This window comes from Eschrichtius robustus, chromosome 7 (assembly GCF_028021215.1).
Source record: "Eschrichtius robustus isolate mEscRob2 chromosome 7, mEscRob2.pri, whole genome shotgun sequence".
Classification (NCBI taxonomy): Eukaryota; Metazoa; Chordata; class Mammalia; order Artiodactyla; family Eschrichtiidae; genus Eschrichtius; species Eschrichtius robustus.
The window spans coordinates 120,246,120-120,265,262 of NC_090830.1; the positions used below are offsets into that span (position 1 = coordinate 120,246,120).

Below are 19,143 nucleotides of genomic sequence, written 5' to 3' on the forward strand. Positions count from 1 at the left end.
ACCTGTGAGGTAAGTAATATTTTTATCCCTATATCACAGATAAGAAATGAGATGCAGGGTTACAAAGCTAACGAACAGCCCAGACTGGAGTCAGGATTCAAACCCCAGCACTTTGACTCCCTGTGCCATGCTGCCTCTGAGCTTTGTTGCCTTCCAAACGCACTGTCACCTTTGTGTGTGAATCAGGGTTTCTGGAGGATAACGTCCTGGCCCGGGGGAGGGGGGATGTCCATATATATTTGTATTTCATATTTTCATAATTGCCACTAAATTGCTCCCCAAATAGATTATACCAGTTTTCAGCGCTACCTCAAGTGAGAGTACTCATTCTCCACATCCTCGCCAACTTTGGATCTTATCAGTTTTTAATCTTTACCAACCTGTTAGGAGGAAAATGGTAGCTCATTTTATTTTTTAAAACACAGTTCTATTGAGGTATAATTGATGATAATGAAGTTCACATAAGGCACACAATTTGATGAATTTTGACACATGTACACACCTGTGAGACCATCACCACAACCAACGTAGTGAACATATTCTTCACCCCCCATATTTCCTGATACTCCTTTGTAATCCCTCGCTCCCACCCTCAGTCCCCAAGTAACCACTGCCCTCCTTCCTTTCACTAAATATTAGTTTGCATTCTAGAATTTTATATAAAGGGAATTATACAGTATGTATTCTTGTCGCCTGGCTTTTTTCAACTCAATAATTATTCTGAGATTCATCCGAACTGTTGGGTGTATGGATAGTTGGTTTCTATTTATTGTTGAGGAGTATTGCATTGTGGTTATGGGTAGATCACATTTTGTTTATTCATTCAGCTGTTGATGGGCATTTGGGTTGTTTCTGGTGTGGGGCTATTACATATTGTACTTTTATTCTTGATTGTAGTCTCCGATTAGAATTTTTTTAACATCTTTATTGGAGTATAATTGCTTTACAATGTTGTGTTAGTTTCTGCTTTATAACAAAGTGAATCAGCTATACATATACATATATCCCCATATCCCCTCCCTCTTGAGTCTCCCTCCCACCCTCCCTATCTGACCCCTCTAGGTGGTCACAAAGCACCGAGCTGATCTCCCTGTGCTATGCAGCTCCTTCCCACTAGCTATCTATTTTACATTTGGGAGTGTATATATGTCAATGCTACTCTTACTTCGTCCCAGCTTACCCTTCCCCCTCCCCGAGTCCTCAAGTCCATTCTCTACGTCTACGTCTTTATTCCTGTCCTACCCCTAGGTTCATCGGAACCATTTTTTTTTAGATTCCATATATATGTCTTAGCATACAGTATTTGTTTTTCTCTTTCTGACTTACTTCTCTCTGTATGACAGACTCTAGGTCCATCCAGCTCACTACAAATAACTCAATTTCGTTTCTATTTATGGCTAATATCCCATTGTATGTATGTGCCACATCTTCTTTATCCATTCATCTGTTGAAGGACACTTAGGTTGCTTCCATGTCCTGGCTAGTGTAAATAATGCTGCAATGAACATTGTGGTACACAACTCTTTTTGAATTACGGTTTTCTCACGGTATATGCCCAGTAGTGGGATTGCTGGGTCGTATGGTAGTTCTATTTTTAGTTTTTTAAGGAACCTCCATACTGTTCTCCATAGTGGCTGTACCAATTTACATTCCCACCAACAATGCAAGAGGGTTCCCTTTTCTCCACACCCTCTCCAGCATTTATTGTTTGTAGATTTTTTGGTGGTGGCCATTCTGACCGGTGTGAGGTGATAACCTCATTGTAGTTTTGATTTGCATTTCTCTAATGATGGGTGATGTTGAGCATCTTTTCATGTGTTTGTTGGCAATCTGTATGTCTTCTTTGGAGAAATGTCTATTTAGGTCTTCTGACCATTTTTGGATTGGGTTTTTTTTTTTTTGATATTGAGCTGCATGAGCTGCTTGTATATTTGGGAGATTCATCCTTTGTCAGTTGCTTCGTTTGCAAATATTTTCTCCCATTCTGAGGGTTGTCTTTTTGTCTCGTTTATGGTTTCCTTTGCTCTGCAAAAGCTTTTAAGTTTCATTAGGTCCCATTCATTAATTTTTGTTTTTATTCCCATTTCTCTAGGAGGTGGGTCGGAAAGGATCTTGCTGTGATTTATGTCATAGAGTGTTCTGCCTATGTTTTCCTCTAAGAGTTTTATGCTGTCTGGCCTTAACATTTAGATCTTTAATCCATTCTGAGTTTATTTTTGTGGATGGTGTTAGGGAGTGTTCTAATTTCATTCTTTTACATGTAGCTGTCCAGTTTCCCAGCACCACTTATTGAAGAGGCTGTCTTTTCTCCATTGTATATTCTTGCCTCCTTTATCAAAGATAAGGTGACCATGTGTGCGTGGGTTTATCTCTGGGCTTTCTATCCTGTTCCATTGATCTATATTTCTGTTTTTGTGCCAGTCCCATACTATCTTGATTACTGTAGCTTTGTAGTATAGTCTGAAGCCCAGGAACCTGATTTCTCCTGCTCCGTTTTTCTTTCTCTTTCTCTTTTCTTTTTCTTTGGCTGTTCAGGGTCTTTTGTGTTTCCATACAAATTGTAAAATGTTTTGTTCTAGTTCTGTTAAAAATGCCATTGGTAGTTTGATAGGGATTGCATTGAGTCTGTAGATTGCTTTGGGTAGTATAGTCATTTTCACAATGTTGATTCTTCCAATCCAAGAGCATGGTATATCTCTCCATCTGTTTGTATCATCTTTAATTTCTTTCATCAGTGTCTTATAGTTTTCTGCAGACAGGTCTTTTGTCTCCTTAGGTAGGTTTATTCCTAGGTATTTTATTCCTTTTGTTGCAGTGGTAAATGGGAGTGTTCCCTTAATTTCTCTTTCAGATATTTCATCATTAGTGTATAGGAATGCAAGAGATTTCTGTGCATTAATTTTCTATCCTGCTACTTTACCAAATTCATTGATTAGCTCTAGGAGTTTTCTGGTAGCATCTTTAGGATTCTCTATGTATAGCATCATGTCATCTGCAAACAGTGACAGTTTTACTTCTTCTTTTCTGATTTGGATTCCTTTTATTTCTTTTTTTCTCTGATTGCCATGGCTAAAGCTTCCAAAACTATGTTGAATAATAGCAATGAGAGAGGGCAACGTTGTCTTGTTCCTGATCTTAGTGGAAATGGTTTCAATTTTTCACCATTGAGAATGATGTTGGCTGTGGGTTTATCATATATGGCCTGTATTATGTTGAGGTAGGTTCCCTCTATGCCTACTTTCTTTAGAGTTTTTATCATAAATGGGTGTTGAATTTTGTCAAAAGCTTTTTCTGCATCTATTGAGATTATCATATGGATTTTATCCTTCAATTTGTTAATATGGTGTATCACATTGGTTGAATTATGTATATTGAAGAATCCTTGCATTCCTGGGATAAACCGCACTTGATCATTGTGTGTGATCCTTTTAATGTGCTATTAGATTCTGTTTGCTAGCATTTTGTTGAGGATTTTTGCATCTACGTTCATCAGTGATATTGGCCTGTAGTTTTCTTTTTTTGTGACATATTTCTCCGGTTTTGGTATCAGGGTGATGATGGTGGCCTCGTAGAATGAGTTTCAGAATGTTCCTCCCCCTGCTATATTTTGGAAGAGTTTGAGAAGGATAGGTGTTAGCTTTTCTCTAAATGTTTGATAAAATTCACCTGTGAAGCCATCTCTTCCTGGGCTTTTGTTTGTTGGAAGATTTTTAATCACAGTTTCAATTTCAGTGCTTATGATTGGTCTGTTCATATTTTCTATTGCTTCGTGGTTCAGCCTTGGAAGGTTGTACTTTTCTAAGAATTTGTCCATTTCTTCCAGGTTGTCCATTTTATTGGCATATAGTTGCTTGTAGTAATCTCTCATGATCCTTTGTATTTTTGCAGTGTCAGTTGTTATTTCTTTTTCATTTCTAATTCTGTTGATTTGAGTCTTCTCCATTTTTTTCTTGATGAGTCTGGCTAATGGTTTATCAATTTTGTTTATCTTCTCAAAGAACCAGCTTTTAGTTTTATTGATCTTTGCTATCATTTCCTTCAGTTCTTTTTCATTTATTTCTGATCTGATCTTTATGATTTCTTTCCTTCTGCTAACTTTGGCTTTTTTTTTATTCTTCTTTCTCTAATTGCTTTCAGTGTGAGTTTAGGTTGTTTATTTGAGATTTTTCTTGTTTCTTGAGGTCGGATTTTATTGCTATAAACTTCCCTCTTAGAACTGCTTTTGCTGTATCCCATAGATTTTGGGTCGTTGTGTTTTCATTGTCATTTGTTTCTAGGTATTTTTTGATTTCCTCTTTGATTTCTTCAGTGATCTCTTGGTTATTTAGTAGCGTATTGTTCAGCCTCCATATGTTTGTATTTTTTACAGTTTTTTTCCTGTAATTGATATCTAGTCTCATAGTGTAGTGGTCAGAAAAGATACTTGATACGATTTCAGTTTTCCTTAATTTACCAAGGCTTGATTTGTGATGCAAGATATGATCTATCCTGGAGAATGTTCCATGTGCACTTGAGAAGAAAGTGTACTCTGTTGTTTTTGGATGGAATGTCCTATAAATATCAATTAAGTCTATCTGGTCTAATGTGTCATTTAAAGCTTGTGTTTCCTTATTTATTTTCATTCTGTATCATCTGTCCATTGGTGAAAGTGAAGTGTTAAAGTCCCTACTCTTACTGTGTTACTGTCGATTTCTCCTTTTATGGCTGTTAGCATTTGCCTTATGTATTGAGGTGCTCCTATGTTGGGTGTGTAAATATTTACAATTGTTATATCTTCTTGGATTGATCCCTTGATCATTATGTAGTGTCCTTCTTTGCCTCTTATAATAGTCTTTATTTTAAAGTCTGTTTTGTCTGGTATGAGTATTGCTACTCCAGCTTTCTTTTGATTTCCATTTGCATGGAATGTCTTTTTCCATCCCCTCACTTTCAGTCTGTACATGTCCCTAGGTCTGAAGTGGGTCTCTTGTAGACAGCATATATATGGGTCTTGTTTTTGTATCTATTCAGCCAGTCTATGTCTTTTGGTTGGAGCATTTAATCCATTTACATTTAAGGTAATTATCGATATGTATGTTCTTATTAACATTTTCTTAATTGTTTTGGGTTTGTTTTTGTCGGTCTTTTCCTTCTCTTGTGTTTCCCGCCTAGAGATGTTCCTCTAGCATTTGTTGTAAAGCAGGTTTGGTTGTGCTGAATTCTCTTAACTTTTACTTGTCTGTAAAGGTTTTAATTTCTCTGTTGAATCTGAATGAGATGCTTGCTGGGTGGAGTAACCTTGGTTGTAGGTTTTTCCCTTTCATCACTTTAAATGTGTCCTGCCACTCCCTTTTGGCTTGCAGAGTTTCTGCTGAAAGATCAGCTGTTAATCTTATGGGGATTCCCTTGTATGTTATTTGTTGTTTTTCCCTTGCTGCTTTTAATATTTTTTCTTTGTATTTAATTTTTGATAGATTGATTAATATGTGTCTTGGCGTGTTTCTCCTTGGATTAATCCTGCATGGGACTCTGTGCTTCCTGGACTTGACTATTTCCTTTCTCACGTTAGGGAAGCTTTCAGCTATAATCTCTTCCAAGATATTCTCAGACCCTTTCTTTTCTCTTCTTCTTCTGGGACCCCTATTATTCGAATGTTGGTACATTTAGTGTTGTCCCATAGGTCTCTAAGACTGTCCTCAATTCTTTTCATTCTTTTTTCTTTATTTTGCTCTGTGGCAGTTATTTCCACTAGTTTATCTTCCAGGTCACTTATCCATTCTTCTGCCTCAGTTAGTCTGCTATTGATTCCTTCTAGAGAATTTTTAATTTCATTTATTGTGTTGTTCATCATTGTTTGTTTGCTCTTTAGTTCTTCTAGGTCCTTGTTAAACATTTCTTGTATTTTATCCATTCTATTTCCAAGATTTTGGATCATCTTTACTATCATTACTCTGAATTCTTTTTCAGGTAGACTGCATATTTCCTCCTCTTTTGTTTGGTCTGGTGTGTTTTTACATTGCTCCTTCATGTGCTGCATATTTCTCTGTCTTCTCTTTTTGTTTAACTTACTGTGTTTGGGGTCTCCTTTTTGCAGGCTGCAGGTTCATAGTTCCCGTTGTTTTTGGTGTCTGCCCCCAGTGGGTAAGGTTGGTTCAGTGGGTTGTGTAGGCTTCCTGGTGGAGGGGACGGGTGCCTGTGTTCTGGTGGGTGGGGCTGGATCTTGTCCTTCTGGTGGGCAGGACCATGTCCAGTGGCGTGTTTTGGGGTGTCTGTGAACTTAGTATGACTTCAGGCAGCCTCTCTGCTAATGGGTGGGGTTGTGTTCCTGTCTTGCTAGTTGTTTGGCATGGGGCGTCCAGCGTGGGAGCTTGCTGGCCATTGGGTGGAGCTGGGTCTTAGTGTTGAGACAGAGATCTCTGGGAGAGCTCTCGCTGATTGATATTACATGGGGCTGGGAGGTCTCTGGTGGTCCAATCTCCTGGGCTCGGCTCTCCCATCTCTGAGGCTCAGGCCTGACACCCAGCTGGAACACCAAGACCCTGCCAGCCGCACAGCTCGGAGTAAAAGGAAGAAAAAATAGGAAGAAAAAAAAAAGAACGGATAGAACCCCAAACAAAATGGTAAAAGCAAAACTAAACAGACAAAATCACACAAAGAATCATATACACACACACTCATAAAAAGAAAACAAACAGCAACAAAAAAACCCAAACAGTTAGAACCCTAGGACAAATGGTAAGAGCAAATCTAAACAGACAAAATAACACAAAGAAACATATACATACACACTCACAAAAAGAGAAAAAAGGGAAAAAATAATAATAATTTTTTAAAAAAGAAGAGAGCAACCAAACCAATAAACAAATCCACCAATGCTGACAAGCACTAAAAACTAAACTAAGATGAACATAAAACCCAGAAACAAATCAGACACAGAAAGCAAACCCCAAGTCTACAGTTGCTCCCAAAGTCCACCGCCTCAATTTTGGGAACATTTGTTGTCCATTCAGGTATTCCGCAGATGCGGGTTTCATCAAGTTGATTGTGGGGATTTAATCCGCTGCTCCTGAGGCTGCACCGAGAAATTTCCCTTTCTCTTCTTTGTTCCCACAGCACCTGGGGTTCAGCTTTGGTTTGGCCCCGCCTCTGCATGTAGGCCGCCCTCAGGTGTCTGTTCCCTTTTGGGAAGTCTGAGGTCTTCTGCCAGCGTTCAGTAGGTGTTCTATAGGAGTTGTTCCACATGTAGATGTATTTGTGGGGAGGAAGGTGATCTCCACGTCTTACTCCTCCCCCATCTTGAAGGTCTCCCCTCTGATTAGCTTTGAGACCTATTGTCTCATCCATCTCAGTAGGGGGCATGCGGTACTATTTTCTGCATTTGACAGGTGAGGAAACTGAAGCCCAGAGACTTTCTTACCTGAGATCACACAGCAGGCTCATGTCAGAACTGAGGATTCCTAATTGGAGACCCTCTTGTTCCTACAGTTCAGGCAGCACAGTGGAGGAAAGGCAATTGGGTGGAGTGGTTAAGAGCACAGACTGTGGAATCTGACTTCCTGGGTTCAAATCCCAGCTGGCTGTGGGACAAAAAGCTGCTTATTTAACCTCTGTCCTTGGCTTTCTTCATCTCTAAATAAGGGCTGGTAATAGATGCCTACCATGTAGGGTTATTTTGAGGATTAGTTGAATGAGTACTGGTAAGGTCTCAGTGTCTTCCAGTAGAAGGTACTTAATACAGGTTGTCTATTGTTATTATTCATTTATGAAATAGTTATTGAGACCTACTATGCTTCCTCTCACTGGGGGCTACATAACCCTTCACCCTCCATGGTCTGTTCCTAGCAGAGAGAGTTCTGGGGGTGGAGGAACAACTCAGGCTTGGTCCCTGTGGAGAGCAGAGAGGCAGAATGAGGAGGAGAGGGGGGCAGAGTCCTGCTGCTTAGGGGCTGGACTGGGCATGGGGGTGCGGAAGGGCACCCTATGTGTTTCAGGCCAGCTCTGGGTGACCCCAGCCAGTGTGAGCCCGCCAAGGCCTGCTCTTCCCAGAACCAAAGGGCATTGCCTGCAAAATGCAAGCTCCCCCGCCACCCATCCCAGGCTTTGCTGGGATGACAGAGTTGTAATTACCAGTGCCAGGAGCTATTATTAGAAGGCAGATGTAGCTTTAGTTATTGTACTTAGGAGAGGCTGAAAAATGGGAGGACCAGGTTGCTCCAGAACTCACTGGGGCTGTGGCAGTTTTTTCTTGACGCTGCTGCTTCCCCTGGCCCTCACATTCCAGAGGCATCCCGAGGCAGTGTTGGTATCCTGGTGCCCGTGCAACCGCCGGTTACTCAAGGGTGAGTTCCCAGGCGTTTGGGGATCCTGCCCCAGCTTCTCCTTCCTCAGAGCTGTCTCTGACCACCTGCCCAACGAGCCGCAGAGGCCAGTGGAGGCAGGGAGGAGAGTTGCTGGCAGCCGTGGAGTCTGGGTTCTCCAGGCGGCTCTGGTGAAAGGCTGGAGGGCCTTCTGGCCTCTGTGCAGAAAGGTTCAACACGTGTCTGGAAACTAATATTCTTTTAATGCTTTTTTTTAAAATTTATTTTTATTTATTTATTTTTGGCCACATTGGGTCTTCATTACTGCACGCGGGCTTTCTCTAATGGCGACGAGCGGGGGCTACCCTTTGTTGCAGCACGCGGGCTTCTCACTACAGTGGCTTCTCTTGTTGCAGAGCATGGGCTCTAGGCACGCGGGCTTCAGTAGTTGCAGCACGTGGGCTCAGTAGTTGTGGCTCACAGGCTCTAGAGCGCAGGCTCGGTAGTTGTGGCACATGGGCTTAGTTGCTCCGCGGCATATGGGATCTTCCCAGACCAGGGATTAAACCTGTGTCCCTTGCATTGGCAGGCGGCCACTGTGCCACCAGGGAAGCCCCCATGGAAACTGATATTTTTTGAGCACCAGGCAAAATGATAGGTGCTTCCCCATAACACCATTTGTGGTATTATTATTCCTGTTTCATAGATGAAGAAACTGATCTCAGAGAGGTTAAATAACATACCTGAGATCACACAATGTGAGTCAAAGAGCTAGGTCTATCTGACTCTAAATTCCATATTCCATTTTCTCTCCAGTATACTGTGGTTTCCGAGCTTTTTTGTTTTGTTTTGTTTTCCCCAGTGGAAGCCTTTGTTCAAGTGAAATCTCACTACAGATGGTAGCTGTGCTGCTGGGGTCGAAAGGGGCACTGCTGAGACCCTGCTTCACCCTCTGTGGTGGCTTCTGAGGCAGCTGCACCCTTTTTGGGGGGCCAAGGACAGGGACTAGGAGGCCTCTAGGGAAACCTGGAAGATTCTGGAGGCCTCAGCAGGGTCTGCAGTGAAAACCTCAAGGCTTCTTTCCTGGTTTTACCCAACTGGCCGATCCTGCAGGGTCTGGGACGGGACACAGGGAGAGGCTCTGATCACAGGCCTGCGTCTGCTCCACGTGGCCTCGGGTGGTGCTTCTCCTTTTCTGGTTGCCTGTCTCTTGTCTTGTGTGGGCCTCTGCTCCCCATAGAGCAGCAGCAAAGGGGAGAAGTATTTTGCAGGAACAGAGGACAAAGGCAGGCCTTGCTTAATGCTCGTTTGCCAGCCACAGCCAGGAGCCAGGGCCCGGGGGAGGTGGAGGGGTGGGCTGGCCACACACAGGCAAAGCCAACGCTTTCCCATCCTTTGCAGTGAGGGTGGGAGGATGGTGGGGAGGGGAAGGACACTCGGCCTCCCCTTGGGCAGCTGGGCCCCCCCGCCCCGGGGACCGCTGGAGACTGCTGAGGGCACGGCAGCGGGCTTGCTGTGTGGCAGTTAGAACCGGCTGAGGCCGCCCAGGCCCCAGACCACAGAGGAGCCATCAGTCAAGGCAGGCCGCAGGCAGGCCTCCCAGGCTCCTTCCTCCCTCCAGGCCTGCCCCTCCACACTGATAAGTGGCTCTTTTGAAATGCAAAAAAAAAAGTTATAATTACAAGTCTAAGCTGCTCCTCAATGACAGGGTCTCCTGTGCACTTAGCTCTGTCTGTCAGGAGGCAGGAGAAGGAAAGTGAAGCGAGGCCCAGGGTTGTGGTCACACGCAGTGCCTTGGCCTGTCCCCCTCTCTGCAAGAAGCTGCTCTGGCCCTGGTGTGCCGCTCCCAGCCCCGCTCTCCCTGCCGCCCCTTGTGGCCAGATCTCCAACCTTCCCCCACCCCCAGCAGAACCAACCAGACGGGCAGCAGCAAAGCCCAGCTGAAGTGTGTCAGCACACAGGGAGCGGCCCCAGTCTGAAGGCGGGATCTGGGTGTCCTGAGTGGCTAGCCCCTTTCCTTTAGTTCCGCAGTGGGCCCTGCTCATCATGGCCCTCACACCCTGTTCTTTAGCTGGTGCTTCACGATCAGGTGCCTGAGGAAACTGAGACCCAGGAGGGGTTCAGCCAGCTCTCCCCAGGCTACACAGATTCTTAGCCTCTGGTCTGTGCCTTCTCAGACCTGGGCTCTTTCCAGTCTGCTGTCTGTGTCTTCAAGAGGAGAACTGTGACCCTCAAACACCTTGGTGGAGGCTGGAGCAGCCACCGTCCCACTTCAGAGATGAATCCTCTGGGCTGTGACACTGTCACTTGTCTGGCTGTTGGGCCACCATTTCCCTTCCTCAGAATCAGAACGCCTCCCAGAATCCTGGCACTTTTATTTAACGCATCATAAATAAAATGTTACTAATTAATGATTCAGGTGTAAAGACTGGAGAAAGATGGAAGAATGTTTATGATAGATCATCACATGAAAAAAGGAGGAGATAGAATTACACTTAGGGTGTGATTAAAAATGTCCCCCTCCCCCCAAAAAAGGCTCTCTATATAGATAGTGTGGAAGAAAATATTTTGATTGGAATGACTCTGGGTGATTTTTCCTCACTTTTATCTTTAAAATTTTTCTTTAATGAACATAATTCTAAAATAAGCAAACAAAAATGAGAGCATTCTTGGGCTTCCCTGGTGGCACAGTGGTTAAGAATCCTCCTGCCAACGCAGGGGACATGGGTTCAAGCCCTGGTCCGGGAAGATCCCACGTGCCGCGGAGCAGCTAAGCCCGTGCGCCACAACTACTGAGCCTGCGCTCTAGAGCCCACGAGCCACAGCTACTGAGCCCGCGTGCCGCAACTACTGAAGCCCACGCGCCTAGAGCCCATGCTCCGCAACAAGAGAAGCCACCGCAATGAGAAGCTCGCACACCGCAACGAAGACACAACACAGCCAAAAATAAATTAATTAAATAAATTTTTTAAAAAACATTCACTTTATAAAAAAAAAAAAGAGCATTCTTCCAGAGTCCTGGCCACAACAGCTGCAGAGAGGGGTACAGTGTGGAGAAACAAAATCCACCCAGGGAAATGTAAGAAACCTCCTTCCTCCTCCTTTCCCTGGAAATAGGCTGATTGTAGTAGAGCCTGGACCTACTTCCCAAAGGCAGTTGCAGAGCATATAATTGCTAAGCCCTCCATCACACTTCAGGGAGTACATCCCTCACATTCACAGCTGCCTGTGAATGAAGTTGATGCTATTTTCTTCGTGCCTGTTTCTCAAATGAGGAAACTGAGGCCTGAAGAAACTGGGTAACCAGCCAAAGTCAACAGTAATCGAGGGCTGGAGTGCATTGCTCCTGTTACCACCTGACTGCTGTCTGGACCCCGGGGGCCTCCCTCCACCTTCCTAATTGCCTACCTATCCACCTCCAATCCTTCTGCAGGGGTGGAGTTCGTGGTGCCCAGGACCGGCTTTTATTGCAAACTGTGTGGGCTGTTCTACACGAGCGAGGAGATGGCAAAGATGAGCCACTGTCGCAGTGCCGTCCACTACCGGAACTTACAGGTAACCGTCGGCCTTCCTTGCCTAGCGCCCGGGGAGGGTGTGGGGAGCGCGCCCTGGTTTCAGTTTCTGTGCGTTGCTGTCTCCTTCCATCTCATGGGAAACTCCTCCTGTTCTCTCAGTCCTGACTCTACCAGGTGGCTCCGTATGGTAGCGGCTTCCCACGTGCTCTCAGAACATCTGTCTCCACCTTGGTACAAAGCATTCTGTTTGGCTTGGGTTTTTTTGTAACTGCCTCTCCCTCTAGACCGAATGACTCGTTAGCGTTCACCTGGCCCCTGGTTGGGTCTCGTCCCTTTTCACCTGGATGTTCCAGATGCAGATATTTCTCTATGTTTCTCTTTCCCTGTGCACTATCCTTGTTTGCTAGAATAAAACCCACTATTATGTTCTATTGAAATGTCCGTCCATACTGCAGCTATTATCACAGGCATACCATGGACCAGACACTATTCTAGGCACTGGGTAGACAACAACAAAAAAAGCAGACAGCAATCCCTGCCCTCATGGACCTTCCATTCTAACGTAGGAGATAAGCAAAAAATAAAATAAGTAAGTTTCATAGTATATTAACTGTGGCATATAAAAAATACCCTATATACCATATTTTATCTAATCTAAGGTGCCATCAGTGGTAAGACACACCACTATTTTTTTTGATATCAACAAGGGAAAAAATGTTACAAATTAAACGGTGAGACTCCATCAACTGTAAAATGCATCTCAATTTCAGAACTGTTAATGTGTGGAAAAAACACTTCTTAAAATCACAAGATATAGCAATATATCCTATAATATATACCTATATAATATATAGCATATTAGAATGCGATTTTCATATAACTTCTGGTATAAGCTGGGGATTAGTAATGTAATACAAATCATGGAAGATCAGACACTCAGGGGTAAGTATATCAAGGCACCTCCTGTTTTTACTATAAGGAATCGAACTACGTTTTTGAGGCACAAGGCCTTGACATTAGAAGACCCTTGTGGTAGCAGCATGACCTAATTCCAGAGCAGGCATTACCATCAGTTTAATTGTTAAAGAATGGCTGCTCTGGTGGTTCTTAACCAGGGATGTGAACCAAAATCCCCTAGACAGTGTTTCAAAAGTATTTATACTACTTAGGCCAGGTGTTCAGTAGAATTTGAGAACTTTCTCAAGTATGTAATTTGAGAAAGTTCTCCAAATGATTTGAATGTGTACCCCAGTTAAGAAAACTCAGATATGGGCCAGTTCTCTTGTTTTATAATTGAGGAAACTGGGGCCCAGAGAAGCCAAGGATTTGTCCAAGCCTTGGATTTGTCCAAGGCCATGTAGATGGTGAGTTACTAGGCCTGGCGCCAGATTGCCTGATTCTTAATCCCTTTCCTCTTTTCACTCTACTAAGCTAGTCTTGCAAACTGAGACCCATGTCATGGCCTGGGTCACCATCTGCAAGGGACTGTCCTTGGCTATGCCCAAACTCAGGTCATTTAAGCCTCTTGATTTCCCTCTGGAAAGCAGCTGTTCTATGACCAAGGAAGCCACGAGATCTGGGGCCCAGGTCCCAGCCTCTCCTGGGGGCGGGCAGTGAGTTGGCCAGGCCAAGGGTTCAGATTGGGCTACCCGGCGCCAGCCGAGGGCAGCTGTCTACCCTGAAGACATCATCGTCCCTCACCCCCAACAAGATTAAACCTCTAGAACGGCACGGCTGGATGGGGTCTTGAAGATCATCCGGTCCTGATTTTCCCAAACCTTGGTCTTCACACCAGCTGGAATCTTTTAAAAATGTAGCTTTTTGGACCTACTCTATACTTGCTTATTCATTCTCTCTCCAGAGTGTGGCCTGGGAATCTGCATTTTAAAAAGTCTTTCCAGCAGATTATGATACTTCAACATGAGAACCTGTGATCTCATCCGGCATTCTTGGCTGGATTATGTAGCCCCCAAGGAGACACACAGCTCAAGGTCACCCAGGAAGGTAGGAAGAGTGAGTGCAGACTTGCCAGGGCCTTGAATTCTAAACCCTGTGTTTTTTGCAGGGCAGCCGACTGCACTGTGTTCTGGGCCTCCGGGCCAAACCCCCAGGCAGACTCGCCTCCCCACAGCAGACCATTTCTGTGGTCCCAGGCATGTCAGGTCCAGATGCTGGCTAAGCCCCTTACGCCCGCCAACTGCAGTTCAGGTTGCCCTGGCGCACCTGTCCTGAAGATGGGAGCCTCCATCGCAGGCTACCCAGATAGGGTTTCTGCCTATCTGGGAAGTGGCCTTGACAGAATGTCTCTGTCCACACAGTCACACCCACTGCACCACACTCCATGTTACACGTGTGAAAAGGGAGGAATTCAGCCCCAAGTAGCAGGTGCTGGCTGACACCTAAGTCAGGCAACTTGTAAACCTAGCACTCCCGGGAGGCCTTGAGGTAGGAGTCAGGTTGTTCTTTGAGGCAGGGTAGAAGGAACCTTCATTTTCTCTCTGCAATCCCGGCTGTGCCCACTGCTGGTCATGCTCTGAGAGAACGCACCAGAGTGATCGGAATAGCAGGTGGAGTCAGTGCTAGATGGGAAAACTAGACGCCTGCTCGGTCCAGTTGGTGGTACACCCACCTGCTTGCCTTCCCTGAGACGAGGTGGAGGAGAAACCCAGCCCTCCATCAGCAGCCTAGCCTGGAGAGATCCACTGTCTGCCCTTCTCCCCGTCAGGCTCACCCACCACTCAAAGCCAACCACAGTCTCTCCTAGAGAGAACAGGTCGACCCCGTCACCTCAAGCACGTCATCTTGTCTGACCCTCAAAATCAACCCTGGAGGAGGAAGGAGGAAGATATCATTTCTCCCATTTAACAGTTTCGGGTCTGAAGCTGGGAAAAGATGAGTGACTTTCCCCAAATCAGACAGCTGGTGCCACTAATGATAAAGGGCAACATTGCTGAGTGTTTATTCCATGCCAGGCAGTGTGCTCAATCCTTTATGGTACCTCTCTTGGACTTCACAGCAACCTTATGCAGTAGTTACTATATTACTCACACTTTACAGTCGAAGATATTGGAGAACTTGCCTGCTGAGAGCTAGCATTTGAACCCGGGTCATCTGATGGCAAAGCCCACACACCTGACCACTGCAGGGGACTTAACCCTGCTGACTCGTAATGCTGTGCTCTCTGCACTGCCCTTGGCTGCCCCAGCCATCAGAGGATATGCAGCTGGGGCGCCAGGCATTTTCCGGTTCCACCTCACTGCATTGAATCCAGAATCCCAGGAGCAGCCCGACAGGCTCGCCGAGTTGGGCTGGGAGCCAGCGGGAGCAGTGAGTGCTCTGGGGCAGGGCGGAGGTAGCCCCCCACCACGGAACCTCCGAGACACAGAGGCTGCCAGCCCGTCTGCTGGAGTCTCCAACGTAAGGCTGCTGCGGTTTGTCTTTCACAGTCACTATAGGACAGAGCTGCTCCCCTCCCCACCCTTCCAGCCTCCCTCTCGTCCCTCTGCCTTTTACACGTGATGTGCTGCCTGGATACTAGAAATCTTTCTGGAAAACAAGTAGAGTTGTTGTGAGCATTAAATGAGTTTATAGAAGAAAAGCAGTTAGAGTAGCACTTGGTCTGGGATACGGCCTATGGATGTGTTTGCTATGGTTAGGATCTGTACTTTCTACCTTCTCTATGGGTCATTTGTAAACTAACATAAAGGGGGCGGAGCTCATCACTTAGCATGGGTCCTGGAGCCCTGGAAGGATCTGGGGAGGAAGAAGAGGGGTCCCACCCACTGGGCAAGGTGATAGGAGAGGGGGCCAAGGCACACACCCCCTTCCTCTCCCGGCAGCTCACCACTCTCTCTCCCCCCCCCCCACCCCCGTCTTTGTCCCACAGAAGTACTTGTCCCAGCTGGCCAAGGAGGGCCTGATGGAGACCGAGGGGGCAGGCAGCCCTCGGCCCGAGGACAGCGGAATCGTGCCACACTTTGAAAGGAAAAAGCTCTGACATCCCTGCCACTGCTGCAAGAGGGGAGAGGAGGGCATGAGAGGTGGGGCCTTCCTGCCCTCGGGGACAGGAACTAAGGCCGGAGAGGAAGGAAGACCAGGCAGGCCACGTGGCCTGGGTTTGTCCTCAGAGACTCATGAAATGCCCCTGAAGCGTCTGCCGGAGTCCTCACCGCGGTGTGTCCAGTCTGCTGAGGGGCACCCACTCTCTTCCTGTTGACTCCTGTTTCCTTCAAACAGTCTTTCAGTTTGCTTCTCTCTCTTTCTCCCTCCCCATCCCCCTCTCCCTCCTGTGCCCAGGGTCATTTTCTTTTCATAAAATCCAACTTCTCAGGGATTTTCACAGCGTTCCGATTCTTGATGGGATAGGACAGGTCAAGCCAGGCTGAGTCTTCCAAAAAAAAAAAGATTTCACGGAGACTCCTGGGCTGAGAACCATGCCAGTGAACCTGGAGCAGTTTCTCTGCCTGGCATCCTGTGTGTGGGGAGCTGAGATGGGTCCTGCAGTCCTGGAGGGGGGAACCCTAGACAGTCAGTGGGCAGAAGCTGGGAGTTCCTCCAGCTGGACCACCTTTCTGAAAAGCCCTGATTTTCATAACTCTTTCATCCTCTCCATCGTTCTAGAAGCCCACCAGATTCATGCCTTAAAATAAAATTTGAGGAGGAAAAGAGCCCTTCATTTTGGAAGCTCTGATAAGTTCCCCCCAAATGTATCTCCTTCCTCTTGATTTCCCGAGATGCCAGGGTTTGTTCTACTCTGGACATTGAATTTGGTCTAGACTCACTTTAAGTAAAAATGAAATCAGAAGCGTCTTCCCCCTCCAGTTAAAACAGCAGAAGGTCAGGGCTTCCGTTGAAGGTTGGCCTCCCAGCTGTAAACGATTGGCTTGAGAGACACCAAAACGAGGAAGTGGCATCTGCCCTTGACTCACCCTTTGGGGCCTACACTCTGGGCTCCAGCAGCCTCATAGCAGAATGGTTTTTAAATGGTCTCTTGGAGGCAGGGGACACAAATGAGAGAGAAGTCTGCAGGACTGAGGAGCATTTGAGGGTTGCCAGGTGTTTGTAGGTGGACCCTTTCCAACTGGGCAGAAGGTCAAGGGCATCTCAGAGTTGACCCCGTGTGCAGACTTTGATATTAAATGTTATGCAGCACAGAGCTCCTTCCCACCAGGCTCTGCGATACTGAAAGGTCAGTGGCTTCAGGCCCCAGACAGAACAGGCTGCAAGGTCTGCCATCCATTGGAAGGGTCTGGGAAAAGGTGCTGGGGGGAAATGAGGCTCAGCTGCAGCCCTGGAGAAACCCTTGAGAAGGTCAGAGGGGAGCCTGGTGCTACTTCCTCAAGCTGAGACACTCGCCTGGAGGCGGCCGCCCCAGCTCAGCCCCTGGAAGACGGTTCCTGTTAGTTCTATTCCTGACCACAGGCAGGTAGACTAGGTTGAGATTGTGTGTTTTATTTTAATTTTTTGCTTTTTTTCTTTCAACGGTAGATAAGACTATACTGCGCATTCTGTCCTCTGCACTAAAGGCAGAAGGGTAGAGAGATTATCTGAGTTTGACACTGACGTTTTATCAGTGAGGAAACTGAGGCACAGAAAGGAAGGAAAAACAGAACATAAGAGGATCACGTGTAAACCTTGGGGCAAGTGGTCGCTGGCAAGGAGACAACTGTTGGGGACCTGTGAGAGGGAAGAGTTCAGGCGAGCACCAGAGGCAAACAGACCAGCTTGGACAGGTGTAGGGAGAGGCTGGAGGCAGCAGGGAGCCTGAACTTTGGCATCAAGCAGCTGGGGGCCTCAGCAAGGTGAGTGTCTCAAAGAGAGTAGAGTTTGAAAGTGGTGACTCAGCCCAGACCTGGTCCCCTGGCTGACTCCTCTGTTTTTTTTACCTGGTGCTCTGGAAACCCACCTCCTCCATTTTTTGGAAACCTTTGACCCTGTGTGTCTTCCTTCCCACTGGTGGGAAGTCAGGGGACAGCTCTCTGGCCTCCTTACTGAACCTTGCTGGGAAAAACCTAAAGGCTAAAACTGCATTTTCAGAGATGCTGGCAGTCTTTTCTCCCAGCAAAGTGGAAGCTGACCCTGCCTGCTCATACCCCCAAGCAGCGTTTCCATGGAAATCTGGATGGCTGTTCCAACAGCTGAATTCCCTAGTAACGTAATGGCTCCCTTGCTGATAGACTGACCTTCCCCATATTTTAAAGCTGGAGAATGGCCCTGTGAAGGAGAGAGAAGAGGCTCTGCATTCAATCAGAACCTGTAGTTTAAAAAAATCATCTAAGATCCTTTTTTTGTGTGTATATATATATTTATTTTTATTTATTTTTATACAATTCCATTGGCATAGTTTCACCCACTCTATAATTTGCACTTTTTATTCCTACGTGTGTCATACACAACGCAGTATTAAAAGCAACCAGGAAAATATTGATTTTTTTTTTTAAAGCTTTTCTTCAATGTTTGTTAACCATTTCAAAATGTCTCCCCGAAAAGGTTGTTCAAGAGCAAATGCTGCCTTGAGCAACAAATTTATTTGTACCCCGGGTTAACATAACAAAAGGCCTGTATACTTTCTCTTTATCGTAAACACCTGAAATAAAGTGTATCCACAGAGTATTCCCAAAGAATTTGGTAAATTTGATGTTGGTGTGAGCAGCAGCCGTTAGTATCAGGGTTTCCCTTGACACTCTGAGGCTGTGATCTGTTAGATTATACTTGAACTGGACCAGAGTTTGACTTTTGAGCTTATGAAAAAAAAAACATTAGTTCGTCTAAGTTTGAACTTGTAAAGTATTGGAATTTGTTGAGTGTCTCATAAATCGTCACCACTTTTCCCGATCTGTATAACTGACAGCAAGTGTTTGTTTTTACAAAAGGAAAAAAAAAGATTTTTAATAAAGAGAATTTGAAAGCTCTTGAGTGAGTAGCCATCTGTCACACAGGGATCCCTCAGCCTTTGGCTGGGGGATGCTCAGCGAGCACGGAAGTTGGGAGTTGGTCCCTCTCTGAATCTGGAATGTTTCTGAAGAGTTGAGAAAAGAGGACACAAGAGGTTACACTCAGGCCTCTGGGGGGATCAGAGCTTCTCAGGGGTGAACCTCCAGGAGGGTTGAGTCCGGGAAAGTGGGGAGCTGCTGTTCTCCACGCCAGAAGGGTCAGATAGAAAAATCTCTTGGCCTCTTATACCCCCCGGCCCTTCTACCCAGTACTCTCAGATCTTCTAGTGGCCAAACTTTGTTGTCCTGCACCAGGGTCAGGCTGTTTCTAGAGGTTCCATCATTGTGAGGTGGTCAGCGCCTAGCTTGGGCACTTGTTAGCTCTGTGGCTTCTGAAGTCCCGCTTCCTTGGGTGTGAGG

General features: G+C 45.8%; 1 protein-coding gene across 1 annotated transcript in view; it reads left to right on the top strand.

Moving 5' to 3' along the window:
- RBM20 (RNA binding motif protein 20) overlaps positions 1-18,659 on the top strand; it is a 202,872-nt gene extending 184,213 nt beyond the window's left edge. Inside the window, exons 13-14 of the mRNA XM_068548533.1 lie at positions 11,710-11,831; positions 15,678-18,659. Coding sequence (XP_068404634.1) covers positions 11,710-11,831; positions 15,678-15,788 — 233 coding nt within the window. The 3' untranslated portion in view covers positions 15,789-18,659. The remainder of the gene's footprint in view (positions 1-11,709; positions 11,832-15,677) is intronic.
- Positions 18,660-19,143: the final 484 nt, after the last annotated feature.